At 38.9% G+C, this 14803-nt stretch overlaps 1 protein-coding gene across 3 annotated transcripts in view; it reads left to right on the top strand.

Moving 5' to 3' along the window:
• The first annotated feature begins 13456 nt into the window (after positions 1-13456).
• The window catches only part of erbb4b (erb-b2 receptor tyrosine kinase 4b), a 343553-nt gene continuing 342206 nt past the window's right edge, over positions 13457-14803 (top strand). For all 3 annotated transcript variants that reach the window (XM_076875129.1, XM_076875130.1, XM_004555522.4), the window contains exon 1: positions 13457-13812. In XM_076875129.1, the coding sequence (XP_076731244.1) occupies positions 13734-13812 (79 nt within the window). In that variant the 5' untranslated portion in view covers positions 13457-13733. The remainder of the gene's footprint in view (positions 13813-14803) is intronic.

A 14803-nucleotide genomic window follows, 5' to 3' on the forward strand; every position in this document is an offset into this window, starting at 1 on the left:
TTGATTTTATGTGTACTGAATGTGCAGTTTAATTCTTATAAAAGGCCAATTTCATAACCATGAATAATAAAAACAAAGAGATAAATAAGCCCCAGACTATAAAATGCTGACATTCATCACTGATTTTAATTCTATATAAACTCAAAAACATCTTAAACACCAAGTAGTAATATATCTTTTAAAATAATTGAATAAATAAATGTAACGTGATTTTTTTTTTTGTACTTGAAACTTTAGAACTTTAACCAAGCGCCAAATTCATATTATTGCTAAAAAATATATATTTGCAACACAAAAAATAGCAATACAAAAATCAGCATTTAACAGCTTCAATAACACAACACTGATGAGCCTATTTGAGGAAATGGAAAACCACAATGTAAACTGTCTGCTGTATCTTTTATCATGGTAAGGAATAATTTCTAAAAATGAAGTGCGCAGCCAACCCTCCTAAATCCTTACTGTACAGCCACAGAGGCTTGCCTTCATTTGCAATGTAATGACTGTTTGTTCCACTCCACTCTTTGTCTGTGAACAGGTGGTTACTAGAGCCTGTTGAAGCCTCAAATGTCAGAGCAGTCTTCCTCACCCCCTTACTTCTTTAATCGGTATATTGCACACAGACACCCTCACACATATTCACACAGCAAACACATACTAAATCAAAGCTGCGTGAAGGCGGTCGCAAAACTGAGAAGTGCAAAGCCTGAACAGACCCCAAACTGTATCTTTTCATGTTCAGATTCCTCCAGTTTTCTGCCTGTCAGTTGATTGTTTGCTCCCATCTAGATGATATCTCTGTTTGAGTCATACTTTCAGCATAGGAGTGATACACCTGCCCTCTTTGTGGTACTGTTGCAAAAAAAGAAAAAGAAAAAAACAAAAAAAAAAGGAAAAACGTATTCACCCATTCCATGCCGAAAGCAAAGGAAAAAAAAGTTTATTTGAAAAATAGATTATTGCCATCATTTTGAGTCAGTAATTATTACAATATCACAAAAAACACAATATTTCTAAACGTCGTATATCAAAATATACTACATTTTCATGGTGCTTGGTAGTCATCACAGTTATTCATCACTATTACTTACTATTTTCTTTTTATTACTAAGTATAACTAATCTGTCATTGATTATGACGGTGCTTACCGTACTATGACATTTCTTAGAGTCTGACATGTTGAAAATTAACCTTTTAGTCACTTTCAAGGTTTGAGTCAGTGCCATGGTTTTCAGTGGTCAAGGAAAATGATGACACATGAACCTGAAATCGTGCCAATCTGCAGATGAAGTACACACTCGTCACTCTATGATGAGCTGTCTAATCAACAAGCCATTTTAGCTGTTAGATTTCAAAGGGCTAAATGTGTTTTCTCCCAGAAAATACAACAGAGTAGTATTTTGTAGCTGCCGCATAAATAAAGTATAGAACACTGTATGATTTGTAAGTCATGGCAGTCATTGTTGGTTTGTGGAACCTGCTGTTGATACTGGCTTGATATGTGAGTGTTAGGTATTGTGCAGCTATAGCCCCTTTTTTTTGTCTACTTCTCAGGACAGATAGCTGAATAAAGCTTTGTGACTGCAAGACTTCCTCTGCCAGGTTCCACTCCCCGTGAAACTTCTTCTGCAAATCCTGTTAGACAATAAAAGCTGCACAGAGTTGCAAAAGCACTGGAAACTACTGGTATCCACCCTACATACAGACAACTTCAGATTAAAACAAAGCACACCTTATACTAGTACTGTAGAAAGCCAGCATACAGTATATCAAGAGCAACCTTAGTATGTTGTGAATAAATAAGAGTATATTAATCATCTGTGGCTGGGCTAAATCAGTTTAATTTCTTTATTAGCAAACAGGAAAAAAGGTATTTAGTTACACTTGCATGTCAACACTGACTGAACAGTAAAGCAAAGTTGCATTCATAAAGATGGATAGTGTTTAACTTGGAAATCACACAGTCTGAGATACCAAGAGTGCTGCCTGCCCTTTAGGTTTCAGCTTACAAGCTTACAGAACAGGGAGTAGTTCCAGATCTTTTTTGTGTGAATCCCCACCAACGTTGTGCAATTGGCTTGTGACAAGTCCTGTTCCTGTTTTTCCTGCCAGGTAGTGGTGGATGTTTAGACAGGCCCTAAAACGTTCACACACACCAACACAAGATATGCGTGCACGCACATACACACGGGATGACAACCTGCACGCCTAGCTAGTTTCTGTTACACGCCCATATTTTAGGAGTAATCAAGTTGAAGCGCTAGAAATCTGATATCACATATAGTAATGTGGTTTTAAACTGTTCGCTGGTGTTGCAATGTAAGAGAAATGCTGTGAGAAAATAAATACAATTCAATGACTGATTGGTGTAATGTCACAGTGGAAACACTGCAAAAGATGTGGTACACTACAATTTTTCTGCTTGGGATTTGCGCTGGTAATGGTGGTCTGCGCCTCTGCGGCTCTTGCACTCTTAACCCACTTGGCTGAAGGAACAGGTTCAGTTATAGGGCTGCTATACATGTTAGCAACTTTGAAATTGTTTAGATCCATTTAAAGTCGGGGTTCAAGCAAATTATATTTTCAGTTCACTGGAAATGAAGCTTCAATAGTTCAGATTTTGAGGCCAACTACACCCTGTGCAGACTGTGCAAAAGGCCTTCTCTGGTTTGTGGTCAGAGAGAAAAAAGAGAGAGGTCTCAGTATTCATGTGGGGAGGAAGTAGAGGGGGAACTTCCACTTTCCTGCAGCCATGTTGAATGGGGAGGTATTGTGGGGTGAACAGCATGCACAAAAAAAGATAGACAAGTTGATAGGTGCATTTCAGACAAAAACAATAATGTGCTACTACAAGAGGCAATGAAAAAGTGTGAAGACGGGCAGCACTGTTAAAGAGAGAGAGAGAAGTCAGCAATGGTAAGTTTGTAACGTAAACATATAAGCGGCACATGCATTAGACACTTCTTGGGAAGTGCGACTGCAGGAAAGAAACAGAGAGTTAATAGAGAAACTGAGAGAGACAAATTGAGAGGGATGAATGCATCTGACACAGGAAGATCGAGAACATGACAGAAAGAAAGAAAATAAGGTTGTATAGTGTCCACACCTGCTGATTGTCTTGAACTGTGAAAACATACCAGGAGGCAAGATACAGTTTTGAAGACTGGCATGAAGCAGACAACCACAGGTTTACTGTAGGAAATTGGGATGTGGGGATACAGACACCGGTGGTTTGACATAAATGGATACACAGCTGCAATGAGCTGAACTGAAAACAGGAAATAAATGTGAACACTAACCCTTTTTTCACACTAACAAATAAAGAGAGGGAAGTTTCACCAGTTCAAAACTATATTCGGTGTGATGTGAATGTCAGACATGGGCTGGGAAGCACATGTTATCACTGTCATTTCCAAAAATATTTGCTTGGACTGTAAATATTTTTTTCATCATTTTCAGTTTGACTGTGAAAAGCTGCTCTCCCACCACAGAGTATCAGAGTATTTGCATTTTTCTTTATTTTTTTATTTTTTATTTTTTATTTTTTATTTTTTTTGAGGTGGGACCTAAAAGGGGTCGACAGAAGGAGTCATGTTCAAAATTATCACAAGTGATTTAAAGGGCAACCACACATACTGTAAACCAAAGTGCAAAAATAAAATGTCAGCCCTTGATGTTATTCCATTTGCATCGCATTGACTGCAGCTCAATGTGGGTTGGGGAGGCACAGTATATCAGCTCCTCCTTGTGTTTTTTTCAGCATTTTATCATCAATCAACATCAGCCTAGACTACATTGCTGGGCCACCATAACACTTCAGTAGTCTTTATAGTACTCTATGTTAGTAATGATAGCATTTCAACAGAGCAGTAATACTCAAAGTGAAATCAGGTTTTGAATTATAGCACATTTGTGCTCTACTTTGTAGTCAACACATGTTTTGCTGCCTGTAAGCTATCAACACAGTGGGTCTCACACACAGTTGTTTCTGTACAATGATGCTGATGAGTTGTCAGAAAATCCAAGAGCTTTGGCTTTAGTCTACTTCTCAGAAAAGGCCGGGACAACACTGTTACTCAAACTGAAATGCTGTCATTTTAATACTGTTAATCTTGCAACTGTGATGTGTATGCTTTCTCAAACAAAAACAAAAGAACAGAGCAAAATATAGAACACAAAATTAGTATTCTGTGCTAAAAATGAAAAATATGGGGTATTCTTTATCGGTCGCTGAAGTTGCTCATTTCTCAAAAGTAGCACAAGGTAAAATGGGTACAGAAGAGGTAGAAGTTAATAGCTATTCGGGAGCAGTAACAGCGACTGCTTGTTTGTCTCTTTCAAAGAGTATTTCGTGCATTCAACTTGTCTTGCAACCGAGCGAAATGGAAGAAAGAGAATACAACAGTTGGTACAAGCACTTTGGGTTGGCTTCTTACCTTTTGTGTTTCAAATGTCAGCGCTTTTCATGTGGTTGCAGACTCCTGGGTCAAGAGAAGAAGGAGGAGGCTCAGATGGAAATCCTGACACATATCTACACAGTGCTGAGGCCAACCTAACTGGGCCCCTTCCATCTGAAATCACACACGCACACACACAGACACAAACACTCACTTTATAAAGTTTAAAAGGTGACTGTGTTTGTGTATCTGATTGCTCCAAAGCAAACCAGTGTCACTAAACCTAAACAAGCATGGTTCTCCTTATCACTTTATCAAAAACGGGTCTAGTTCAAGAGAAAAGACACAGACTGGTCAGTGATGTTACATTAATGTCTCCTGTTCCTCAAAATATTCAAGTTCATGTCAGGTCACCAACATAAATTTGTGTTAAAGCAACACTGGAGTCAGAGTTGTTTTATTGATACAATATGTACATTAGGATAGTGAATTCCTGGTCGGGCTGCCTAATGTTTAGCAAGTCACTTTAGCAACCAAATGTGAAACAGAATCAGAATCTGAAAAGAAAGTTAAAAAACACACAACTAAAAAAAGTTCACATCCAGCTGCTCTGATGAATCTTTTGCACAGCATTCAATGCTAAATGTTTCACAAGAACTAATATACGGCTGATCATGGAGGTACCGGACACTCAACTACCATCTAAGACGCTGCGTTTTCTGGAAAGCCCTAGTTTCAACAGTCACTCTTTATTGATTTTGATGATCGCTGTATTTTTCCACTGACAAAAAAAAATGTTTTCATGTAAAAAGGGTCTTTAGTTTGTGCCCTTCAGAAGAGAACTGTTACTTTTCAATGACTGTCTGTGAATAATATTACTTTTATTACCTTATTTTTACTTGGCCACGTTTCTTTGTAGAGAAGAGGGTTTTTTCTGCTCTACACAGAACTATTTCCTATGTGGACCGTGTTGTCTCTTTTCTCTGTCTGGCCACCCACCTAAAAGAACACACACACACACACACACACACACACACACACACACACACACACACACACACACCCTCTCTTTATCTCTTTATCTCTTTATGCAGCAGCTGTGCCCTTGGATAGTAACTACCATTCAGATGCTTTCTCTTACTGCCATCAAGTGGTCAAACTGTGTAAAGCTTTCACTGTAGTCGGCACCCTTGGGAGTTGACAATATTGCAGTAGTTTAATAATGTTTTATTTGCATAACTAAAAAAGAAGTAGTTCACTAGAAATAATACAACTAGAACGCTCATAAAAATTAAGAATAACAATTATATCAATTTGATTACATTAGATTTAAATTCGATTTTCTAACACTTTATCCAGGTAATGTCTGTTCTCGTTGGATATTTGTCTTGAGACATCCTTCATTTCTTCATGTTTTTAGAAAAATATGAAATTATAGATGTGACATTGAAACATGCTCAAAACTAAATGGAAATACTATATTAAGACAGAAACAGTTTGCCTTTATGCAGTACAGTTCTCACAAATTTGAAACCCAATATTTGTTACGAACACATTAATTCTTCAACACAGCCTGAACACTCTTAGGCACGTTTCTTGTAATTTCTTTAAGTAGTTTTTAGGAATAGTTCTCCAGGATTCTTGAAGGAGATTCACAGCTCATCTTTGGATGTTGGCTGCCTTTTTTTTTCAGTTGTCTAATAGGATGATCCCACACTGCTTCGATTATGCTGAGGTCCGGGCTCTGGGGAGGCCAATCCATGACTGACTGTGTTCCTTTGAGTGTTTTTCTATACAGATATGTTTTTACTGTGTGTCTGGGATCATTGTCATGCTTAAAAATTAAGCTGTTTTCAATCAGATGACTTTCCATATGGTATTGCACGATGGATCAAATCTGATGGTATTCTGGTTTCTGTGTTCATTATCCCATGAATTCTGACAACATCTCTGACACCACTGGGTGAAATGCAGCCACAAATCATGACAGAGCCCCTACTGTGTTGTACAGATGGCTGTAGACACTCACTGTTGTGCCGCTTTTCATCCCTCTTCCATACATATTTGCAATGATTTGAAGCAAAAATTTCAAATGCGGATTCATCACTTCTTAAGACACATCACCACAGATTTTTAGTCCAGTTCTTGTGTAATTTGGCATACCACAGCCTTTTCTCTCTATTTCCTTTCCTTAAGAACAGCTTTCAATGGCAGCCACCCTCCTACTGTGGCCATTTCTGATGAGTCTTTGGTGAACAGTACATGGATCATCTGGGCCAGAGACTTTTACTGATTTTTTTTCTTATTAATTACATGACTTTTACGTAATGCTCATCTGCTATGGATAGATTTTTAAGCCTTCCACTCTGTTTTGTCCTCCACTTGTCTACTTTCATCAAATTATTTTAAGGATGTGCTGCACACCATGACATGCAGATTTTTAGCTAATAGTTTTTGGGAATCACCTTGTTGCAGTAAAAACACTGTATCGTGTCTCTCAAAGTGTGATATCGTTGACATTTTTCATCGATTCAAGTTCAGAAACTGGGGCAAGCTCTGTGTTTTTGCAGCAGGTTGCCAGCAGCAAAGTGCCTAAAACTAGTTTATCCCTTGAGTTAGGTGCCTTTTTTGTTCTTGAATAATTCACAGGTTGGTGTTATGTGGCTTAATAAAAATCAAAGTAAAAAAGAAAACATTCCACTGAAAATGTTCAGCTAGAAGGACTGGACTGAAAATAAGTGAAAAAGCTGTCAGTGTAGAAAGAAAAACTTTGAGTGATCTCCAGAAATTAAGATTCAAGGCTGTTTTAAGCAAAATACAAAGAAGTGAAGTGTGCTCAAGACACAACACTGTATTTTTTTTACTTATTTTTGTTATTTGGGGTTTATCTGAATCAATTATTGTCCTTCCTTCTACTCATATGGACTACAGTAGTCACATCAGGCAGTGGTGATGACGTTTCCATTTCTGCCCTGTAGATGGCAGCATTATAAAGCGAACCTAACAAACCACGGATGATTGGCTTCCACACATTCAGCCTAAGAGTGCAGCAGCAAAGCTCATCAAGGGCAGCATTAATAACCTGAGCAAAGTCCTTTCTTTGTCTCATCTTCAAGTCTCACCTGACATGGTTGGTCACTTTTGAACTTTTGACCGGCCTGTAATGTGCAATGTAAGCTATCCAATTTACAACACCTTCACAAGGACACATGCCAACAATTATTTATTGCTGCAGTGCAGGCTAGTCAGTGTGTATGTGTGCGTGCCCGCGTGTATGTGTGTGAGATACTGCAGATGGAGAAAAGAAAACAACCTAAACTGTATGAAAATGCAAATAGATATATGCATTCAACCCCTTCCAAGTAAAGATGCACAAAAAAAAGAACATAAAGATGGGGACGCATTACACTGCATATATATATATATATATATATATATATATATATATATATATATATATATATAGATAGATAGATAGATAGATAGATAGATAGATAGATAGATAGATAGATAGATAGATAGATAGATAGATAGATAGATAGATAGATTGCAAAGACTGCATCTGGACCACAGAGAGCTACAGGCATCGACATGACTGATAATGTTTAAAGTCTGGTGTCACTGAAGTGAATCAACAAGAATCTGACCTCTTATCCTGCAGGGCAAAAAAAACACAATATAACACATCACCCTCATCCTTGGACTGATCTGATGGTTTTGGAGTTTGGGGTAATTCCATCATAACCCACAGCAGAATTAACCCGCTTCACTCAGTGGACAGTGAGCATTCGTCAGCAAACTCTGCAGTGAGATGCGACTCGATGGCAGTCAACATTTCCCCTAATGGGAAACAATTACACACTCAGTGGCTTCTTCACTGACTTCTGATGAGACTCATTCACTGAGGAAATGGCCACGTAATCATGTGTGTGTAATGTGCTAACACTGCTTATTGCTCACAGAGTCAGGCACATGCAGAACCAGTCAGAGTTTCAGATGATTCTTTAGCCACCATATGAGTCTGATGATAGGAGAAATGTCAAAGGAAATGGCGCTGAATGTACGACACGTGTACTCAGAGGGCTATCTGTATTGCTGTGGGTATTTACATGTTTTATAGTACATGTATACATATACACACATATGTATATAGGGAGAGACAGACAAGTCTTCTTAAAACCAAATAATCCCTGATGCTTCTTCTTTCTCAACATAGTGACTATGAATAAATTACAGTGGAAAATAGGGACTTTTTATGATTTATGCTTGGCTAGACTACAACACTGATGTAAACACGGAGGAATTTCTCTTCCATGGATGCAGCCAGGTTGTCATTTTTTAGCTTTAGTGTAATTTTTACACTGACTGACTCAAGACTGGCTCATCTGTCTTAAAAGTAGGAATTACTGTGATAGCGGCCATGCCGTGAAAATCTGAGTGAATCTTTAAGCAATCCTTCAGTTTGAATTTTCTGTGAAAGTCTACTTGCAGATGTACAGAAATTGCACATAATATTGACAGTGGAATAATCAATATGCAGCAAGCAAGCTGTCTGAAAAATCCTCATATTTAAAAACACCCAAGTTAAAGTGACATGTATGATGGACTGTTACTGCATCCGGATTTCATGCCTGAACCAATGCAACAAATGTAATGCCATGTTACGCGGAGGGAAGTTAATCACTTCCTTGTGGCGTCTGATGACAGGATGATCAGTCACCAGCATATAAAATAATTTTTGAGGTAATTAATACCACTCTGTGTAAAAACACTGCCAGCCTTAATGTTGTTTGCACTTGCTCCAGTAGCATATAGTTTATAATAAGCTGAATTTCTGATATGATTCACACCAGCACGAGTTATCTGAGTCACTCATGACTATTTAGTCCAGAGTGTTGTATGTTGGCTTTCATGTAGCCAAAGATTTCCTGGTCTGCACATGAATATTAACCTTGTTATGCATTCAAACCTAATTTAGGATAGCATAGCATAGATGCATCATAGTAAACTGGGAGACCTTTCATGGCATACGCACTAATATAGATTATAGAAATTAAGTAAAACACCATTTACAGCATCAGACACCATTTACATGGTATCTGATGCCAAAAGATAAAGTTAATAAATGAAAACAGTAGGATGTTAGATGGATCTGTGGATTGAACATCTGAAAACCACAACAAAAGCAAGAAACTATGGAGGAATATCACAAGAAAGCAAAAGTTATAACTCATCTCTTACCGAATGCCTTGGTTTGTGTATTAAAAGGGGGCATCAGACTTGGCTTTAAGCACATCGAGTGACCAGAGGAGCAGCAGATTATGGCATTTCCACACTGGCTCTGGCACTGTGACTTGCTAAAAACCATTTTATGCAATGCAAATGAGCACTGTCTTATGACTTAAAAGGGGGCAAAAAGGTCTGAATTTCTTAACAGAAACCAAATACCATGTTATTAACATATATTTAATTTAGCCGTTTAAAAATTAGAACGCTTAAAACAAAGTTACTTTTCCAAAAAGTGTCCATTAACAGTGAATAATTACAAAGAGGAACAGGAAGGTGGGGGTGGCTGCTGATTGAATTTTTATCAGTCAATATGACAAATGATGTGTCATCTCTGTTTATCTATCCACTGTCTTGTATGACTTGAGAACAGCCTGCAGACTGAGCTGTCAGCTGATAGATAGAATCAGTGGCAATCTATACTTGAAAATTCTCATTACTGTTGTTTGTCCTTTGTCATTATGGAATGAGCATCTGTCCAAAACCCACATCTGATCCAAAATGATTAATAAACAGCTAAACATGTGCTTTAGATCGAGCAGCATTAATGGCAAAAAGACCCGTTTGAGTGCTAAATGTACATTTTTATTGAATCATAGTTATCTGTATTCCCTGAGATTAATATATGCAGCCACGCTGATATTGATTTGAGTTTTCAGCACAGTGGATTAAAAAAAGTGTGAAATACGTTGTTGTGATAGTCTTTTGGTTCTTCCGTTGCCTTCCCTAGACAACTTCAATATTATATATTCAACAAACCATTTCGTTTTGACAGTAACAAATGCCTCTGAGTTTTTGCAACTCTGGCATCTAAGAAAACTCAAGTTTTTCTTTTCTTTTTTACTTTTGGTTATTGTTCATATTCTTTCTTCCTTATTGTCGAGGAAAGATAGAAGCAATCAAAGGCATGAAAGAAGACCTTGACTGCTACTATCCGAGGGTCCTTTGTATAGATGCACATGACTTAACTGCTGCTCAAAAAGTAAGCAATTTAGTAAATAGTTGGTTTCACGTGTTTGTAGAAGTCACACGTTCGCACGTTCATCATATTGTTTTAAAGACATTTTGATATATATAAAAATGGAGGGAATGAAGCTTATAACCTCATAACCTCACTGTGTAACCTCTCATTTTAATAGCTGGTGTCGGAGGGGATATGGGGTTGAACTGGTATGCAAAACTGACATCCTTCAATATATAAACAGAAAAAAATCTACCTGAAAATTAACAAACAGATAATGAAAAGTCTTAGTTGTCTATGACTACCTAATCATCAGTTCCAGACGTGTATTACGGTCATTAACTTCCTTCATCTCTGCAACATGTTGCTCGGATAGTTTATCATACTGAAGGTTTATCTAAGTGTGGGGGAGAAGTGCTATGCTGCAGGGAGAGATTGCCTTTACTTGCATGGCACCAACAGAGCAAAACAATGTGCTGCATGATAAAAAATTGCTTCATAACTCTCACATTGTGTGTCTGGCATCATTATGAGGCACAATAGCCTCTGGAGGGCCTGGCTTTTATTGGCGTGCCTCTTGCAGCAGCAAAGTCTCATCCATTAAACAAATCAGGGGGTTATGTATTAGATTAGCTGTACAGCAGGCACTTGGGGACGCCTAGAAGAACACACGAAACCTCATCTCATTCCCTCTCATAATCCCTGGAATAAATTACCTAATTGACAGCATTAGGTTGATACTGTCAGAAGGTGCCACTTAAAGCATAATGTATAATGAAAATACACAACGTTGCTAAATTGCATTTTTGGTATTAAAAATGATAAACGTCAGCCATTTGGGGCATATTTAGAGTGAAGCCTCTCCTCATAGCATGCTGCCAGATCTCATTTTTCAATATTTCTTAATAAATTTGTAGTGTCAGTAATATTAAAAGCTCATTTTTGCTTTGGAATATTTAATAAAGCTTCTGTGTGATAGGAAGCCAGTGTCAAAGACAGAGTCAGGAAACTGTAGGTGGCAGCTTGAACCTCCCACCACCCACCGCGCCACGCCACCGGACCTCTGACCTGTGTGGCGAGAAATGGACTGCCCCCCACTGGTGAAGGGTCAACACTGCAGCAGAGGTTCAAGAAGTGCCCCTCACAGTTCAGTGCACTATTCATTCTGCAGCCAAGCTGAAAACAACAGAGCCTTTTGACTTTCTTGAAAGTGAAAGCTGAAACTGTATGCATCCCATTTTCCAAACTGTACACTTGAATCAGAAAGTTCAGCTCAGTGTTCAAGTATCGGAATCTGTGGGTTAGTGCCAGTGAATGGAATACCTCAGTAAATGTGAGAGCAAAGGCCCTGGATGAACTATAGCTAAAAGATTGATGTTTATTGGCCGGGGTAGATTATTGCTCACTGTGTGGATATGCTTTTATTGCAATTAAAATCTGCCTCATCTAGTCATAATAAAGCTAAAAACAGAGCATTAATATCATACTTCTGTCTTTTAAAGCCCTCAACATATTGCTGTTGTGGTGCCATATAGTCAATCTAATAATCTGAGTGACTTTTCCATTTCAACTTAAGGTGTTATAAAATGTGTCTAAGCTCCATTATAAACCATTCATTCATGCAGGTAAATATAGTCTAAATGGGTAAAAGTGTTTTGTAACAATGTTGCTTTGACTTTCTGATGAACCAACTCTATGAGACAAACATCACTCAAGTATTTCAAGCCTTTTTCGGACTTTGCCCGCACTTGTGATCACATTTGAGTGCGTGTGCATGTTTCAAGAAAACTTTGAGTTGGGGGACAGTCAGAGTGCATGTTTTCTGTCCAGATGTGTGGGCATATTGCAACTCCAGGAGGCATTCACCTCTCTTTTTAAAGTGCAAAAGTAGTCAGCAGCTGGTGAAAGTAATAACCTTTTGTCATGTTGTTTTGCATTTACCCCCATTATCTTAAGTTATTTTCCCGCTACTCCAAAGTCACTGGTTTCAAACTCTTACAAATAGCTCAGTGAGCACAATAATACCGCTATCTAAACGTTCTGTTTGACTTTTATTTGTGTCATTTACACCAAGACCATCCCCTGGTGGGGAAATGTTTCTCTTGGATATGGAGATATATTGCCTTCAGGAGTAATGTAGCCTGATAAGTGATGAAAAATGAAAATCTTGTCTCAAGATGCAGAAAAGCAAAACAAAGAAACAAATGGTTTATGATTTTGCTGTAAGAATACATGCCCTTATTTACTTGATTATACTTATGCGGTAACCTTATAAAATGAAGTGGGATTAGAGTAGATCAATTATTTATTTATTTATTTATGGGGGGGACTACAGGAAAAATGGGAACTTCGTTCACAATAAACCTGATGAAACTATGCTATTTCCATTCTAAGCATCAATTTTATGTACCGTTTTCACGGTTTAGTATTGAATCAAATCTTACAAGATGAAAATATACCTTATCCGGATCACATATTTCATAGCACATGGGAATCCACCACTGGTAAGTGGTATTCTGTTTTATTTTACTCAGTACACCCATAAATCCTTCTGGCAGGATTGATCTCTGCTGTGTTCGGTGTGACAGGTGCAACAGAGCCGACGCACAAATTCATGAGGTTTTGGCATCTTGTGGTAACCAATGGGACAATGCATGAAGTCTAAACTGGCGGGGTTAAGGATGATAGTCGGGTACCTGTGCCAATCGCAGTGCGTGTAGGAGGAGTTCGGGGACTGGGAGGTGTGTCCGAAAAATGCGAGTCTGCAGCTGCATACTGTATCCAAGTCGGGGAGTAATGCCATGAGTACTGCTTTACACTGTTTAGACAAGCTTTTCAGAGCGTGCGTAGGAAACTATTATTCGACTGTCTCTGCCGTCAAGTAAGCCACAATTTTAAGCCCGAAGGCTCAGAGAGGACAGGAAAAGGACACTCGGACAAACTGCAAACTTACTTAAAAGCAACCAAAGTCCCCAAAGTCGCACGCCCAAGAGGCGTCAAACCCAAACGATCCATCCTTTCTGGCTGTTTCAGGGAAGGATACGCTGCTGGACATGTGAATTTAAAGGGGATACTTGCTAAGCACAACAATGAAACCAACGACTGCCCAGTGTTGCTTCGGCTTTCTTCTGACCTGCCTCTTGTTTGGGTTCAGCTTTTCACAATCAGGTGAGTGAATTCCAACCCTATGCTCCCCAGTGCGCAAAACTGTGTGTCCGCGGAGATGGTTAGTGCGCGCTGAGCGCAGCACAACTACCCACCGTGCATACTTTTCTGTTACTGTTCTTTGTTGCGCATATGGCTATTGGAGCTTAACAGATCACATCAAACCCGCTAATACGGTTTCACCACCAGCACTGAATTCTAACGCCGGGGAACGTCTTAAACAACGGCCAATGAGATGACGTAAAGATCACAGTTGCACAGAGACACAGGTGTTGGTCAGAGCAGATGGCAGGTTGTAGCAGTACATCTGACAAGACGAAAGGATCCAGGCGAGCGCGTCGCTCCGTCTTCTTGCGCAGAGCGGCACTGTTGAATTTGGAGAGAAATGAGAGCATTTGTTGTTCATCACACGTGTCCTCAGGACATAGCTAGACAAACACAGAGGAGTTATAGCCTTGGTTTACAACAGGCTACTGTGCTCCTGTTTTCCCTCCTGTGGATAGACAGGCTGTCTAACGCAAAACTATTTCAAAAGTTGCTTTCAATCTCTGCTCTTTCTTCCCCTTCTGACTAATTTATCCCAATAATCACAACTGTCGTCATGGTAATAAGACGTAACCCCATGGTTATTGTTTTTGATGAATTTGGCTGGTTGGACAGTGGGTTGTATTAACAGTAACAGCTTGAGGCTCCGCAAGTAGTCACCCGGTGATTCAGACTACTTTAAACCGTTGAGTCCTGCAGAGACTGCTGTGGGAACGCTCTCTATATTACTAGGCTTTTTTGGCTTGTTGTTTGTGTTGATCTGTGTAACTCTCACCTGTGCAAACGATGATAAGAGTGGTGAACATGTACGTGCATTCTGTAATCGGGATAAAAACAAAGCGGATTATAGTCAAATTAGATTATTCATCGTTTTATAGTAAATGCCCTCGGGGATCCTGTGGAGCACAAATTGACGACCATCGTTGCAGCGCACGGGACTTTTCGCTCT

This window comes from Maylandia zebra, linkage group LG16, assembly GCF_041146795.1.
Source record: "Maylandia zebra isolate NMK-2024a linkage group LG16, Mzebra_GT3a, whole genome shotgun sequence".
Lineage (NCBI taxonomy): Eukaryota > Metazoa > Chordata > Actinopteri > Cichliformes > Cichlidae > Maylandia > Maylandia zebra.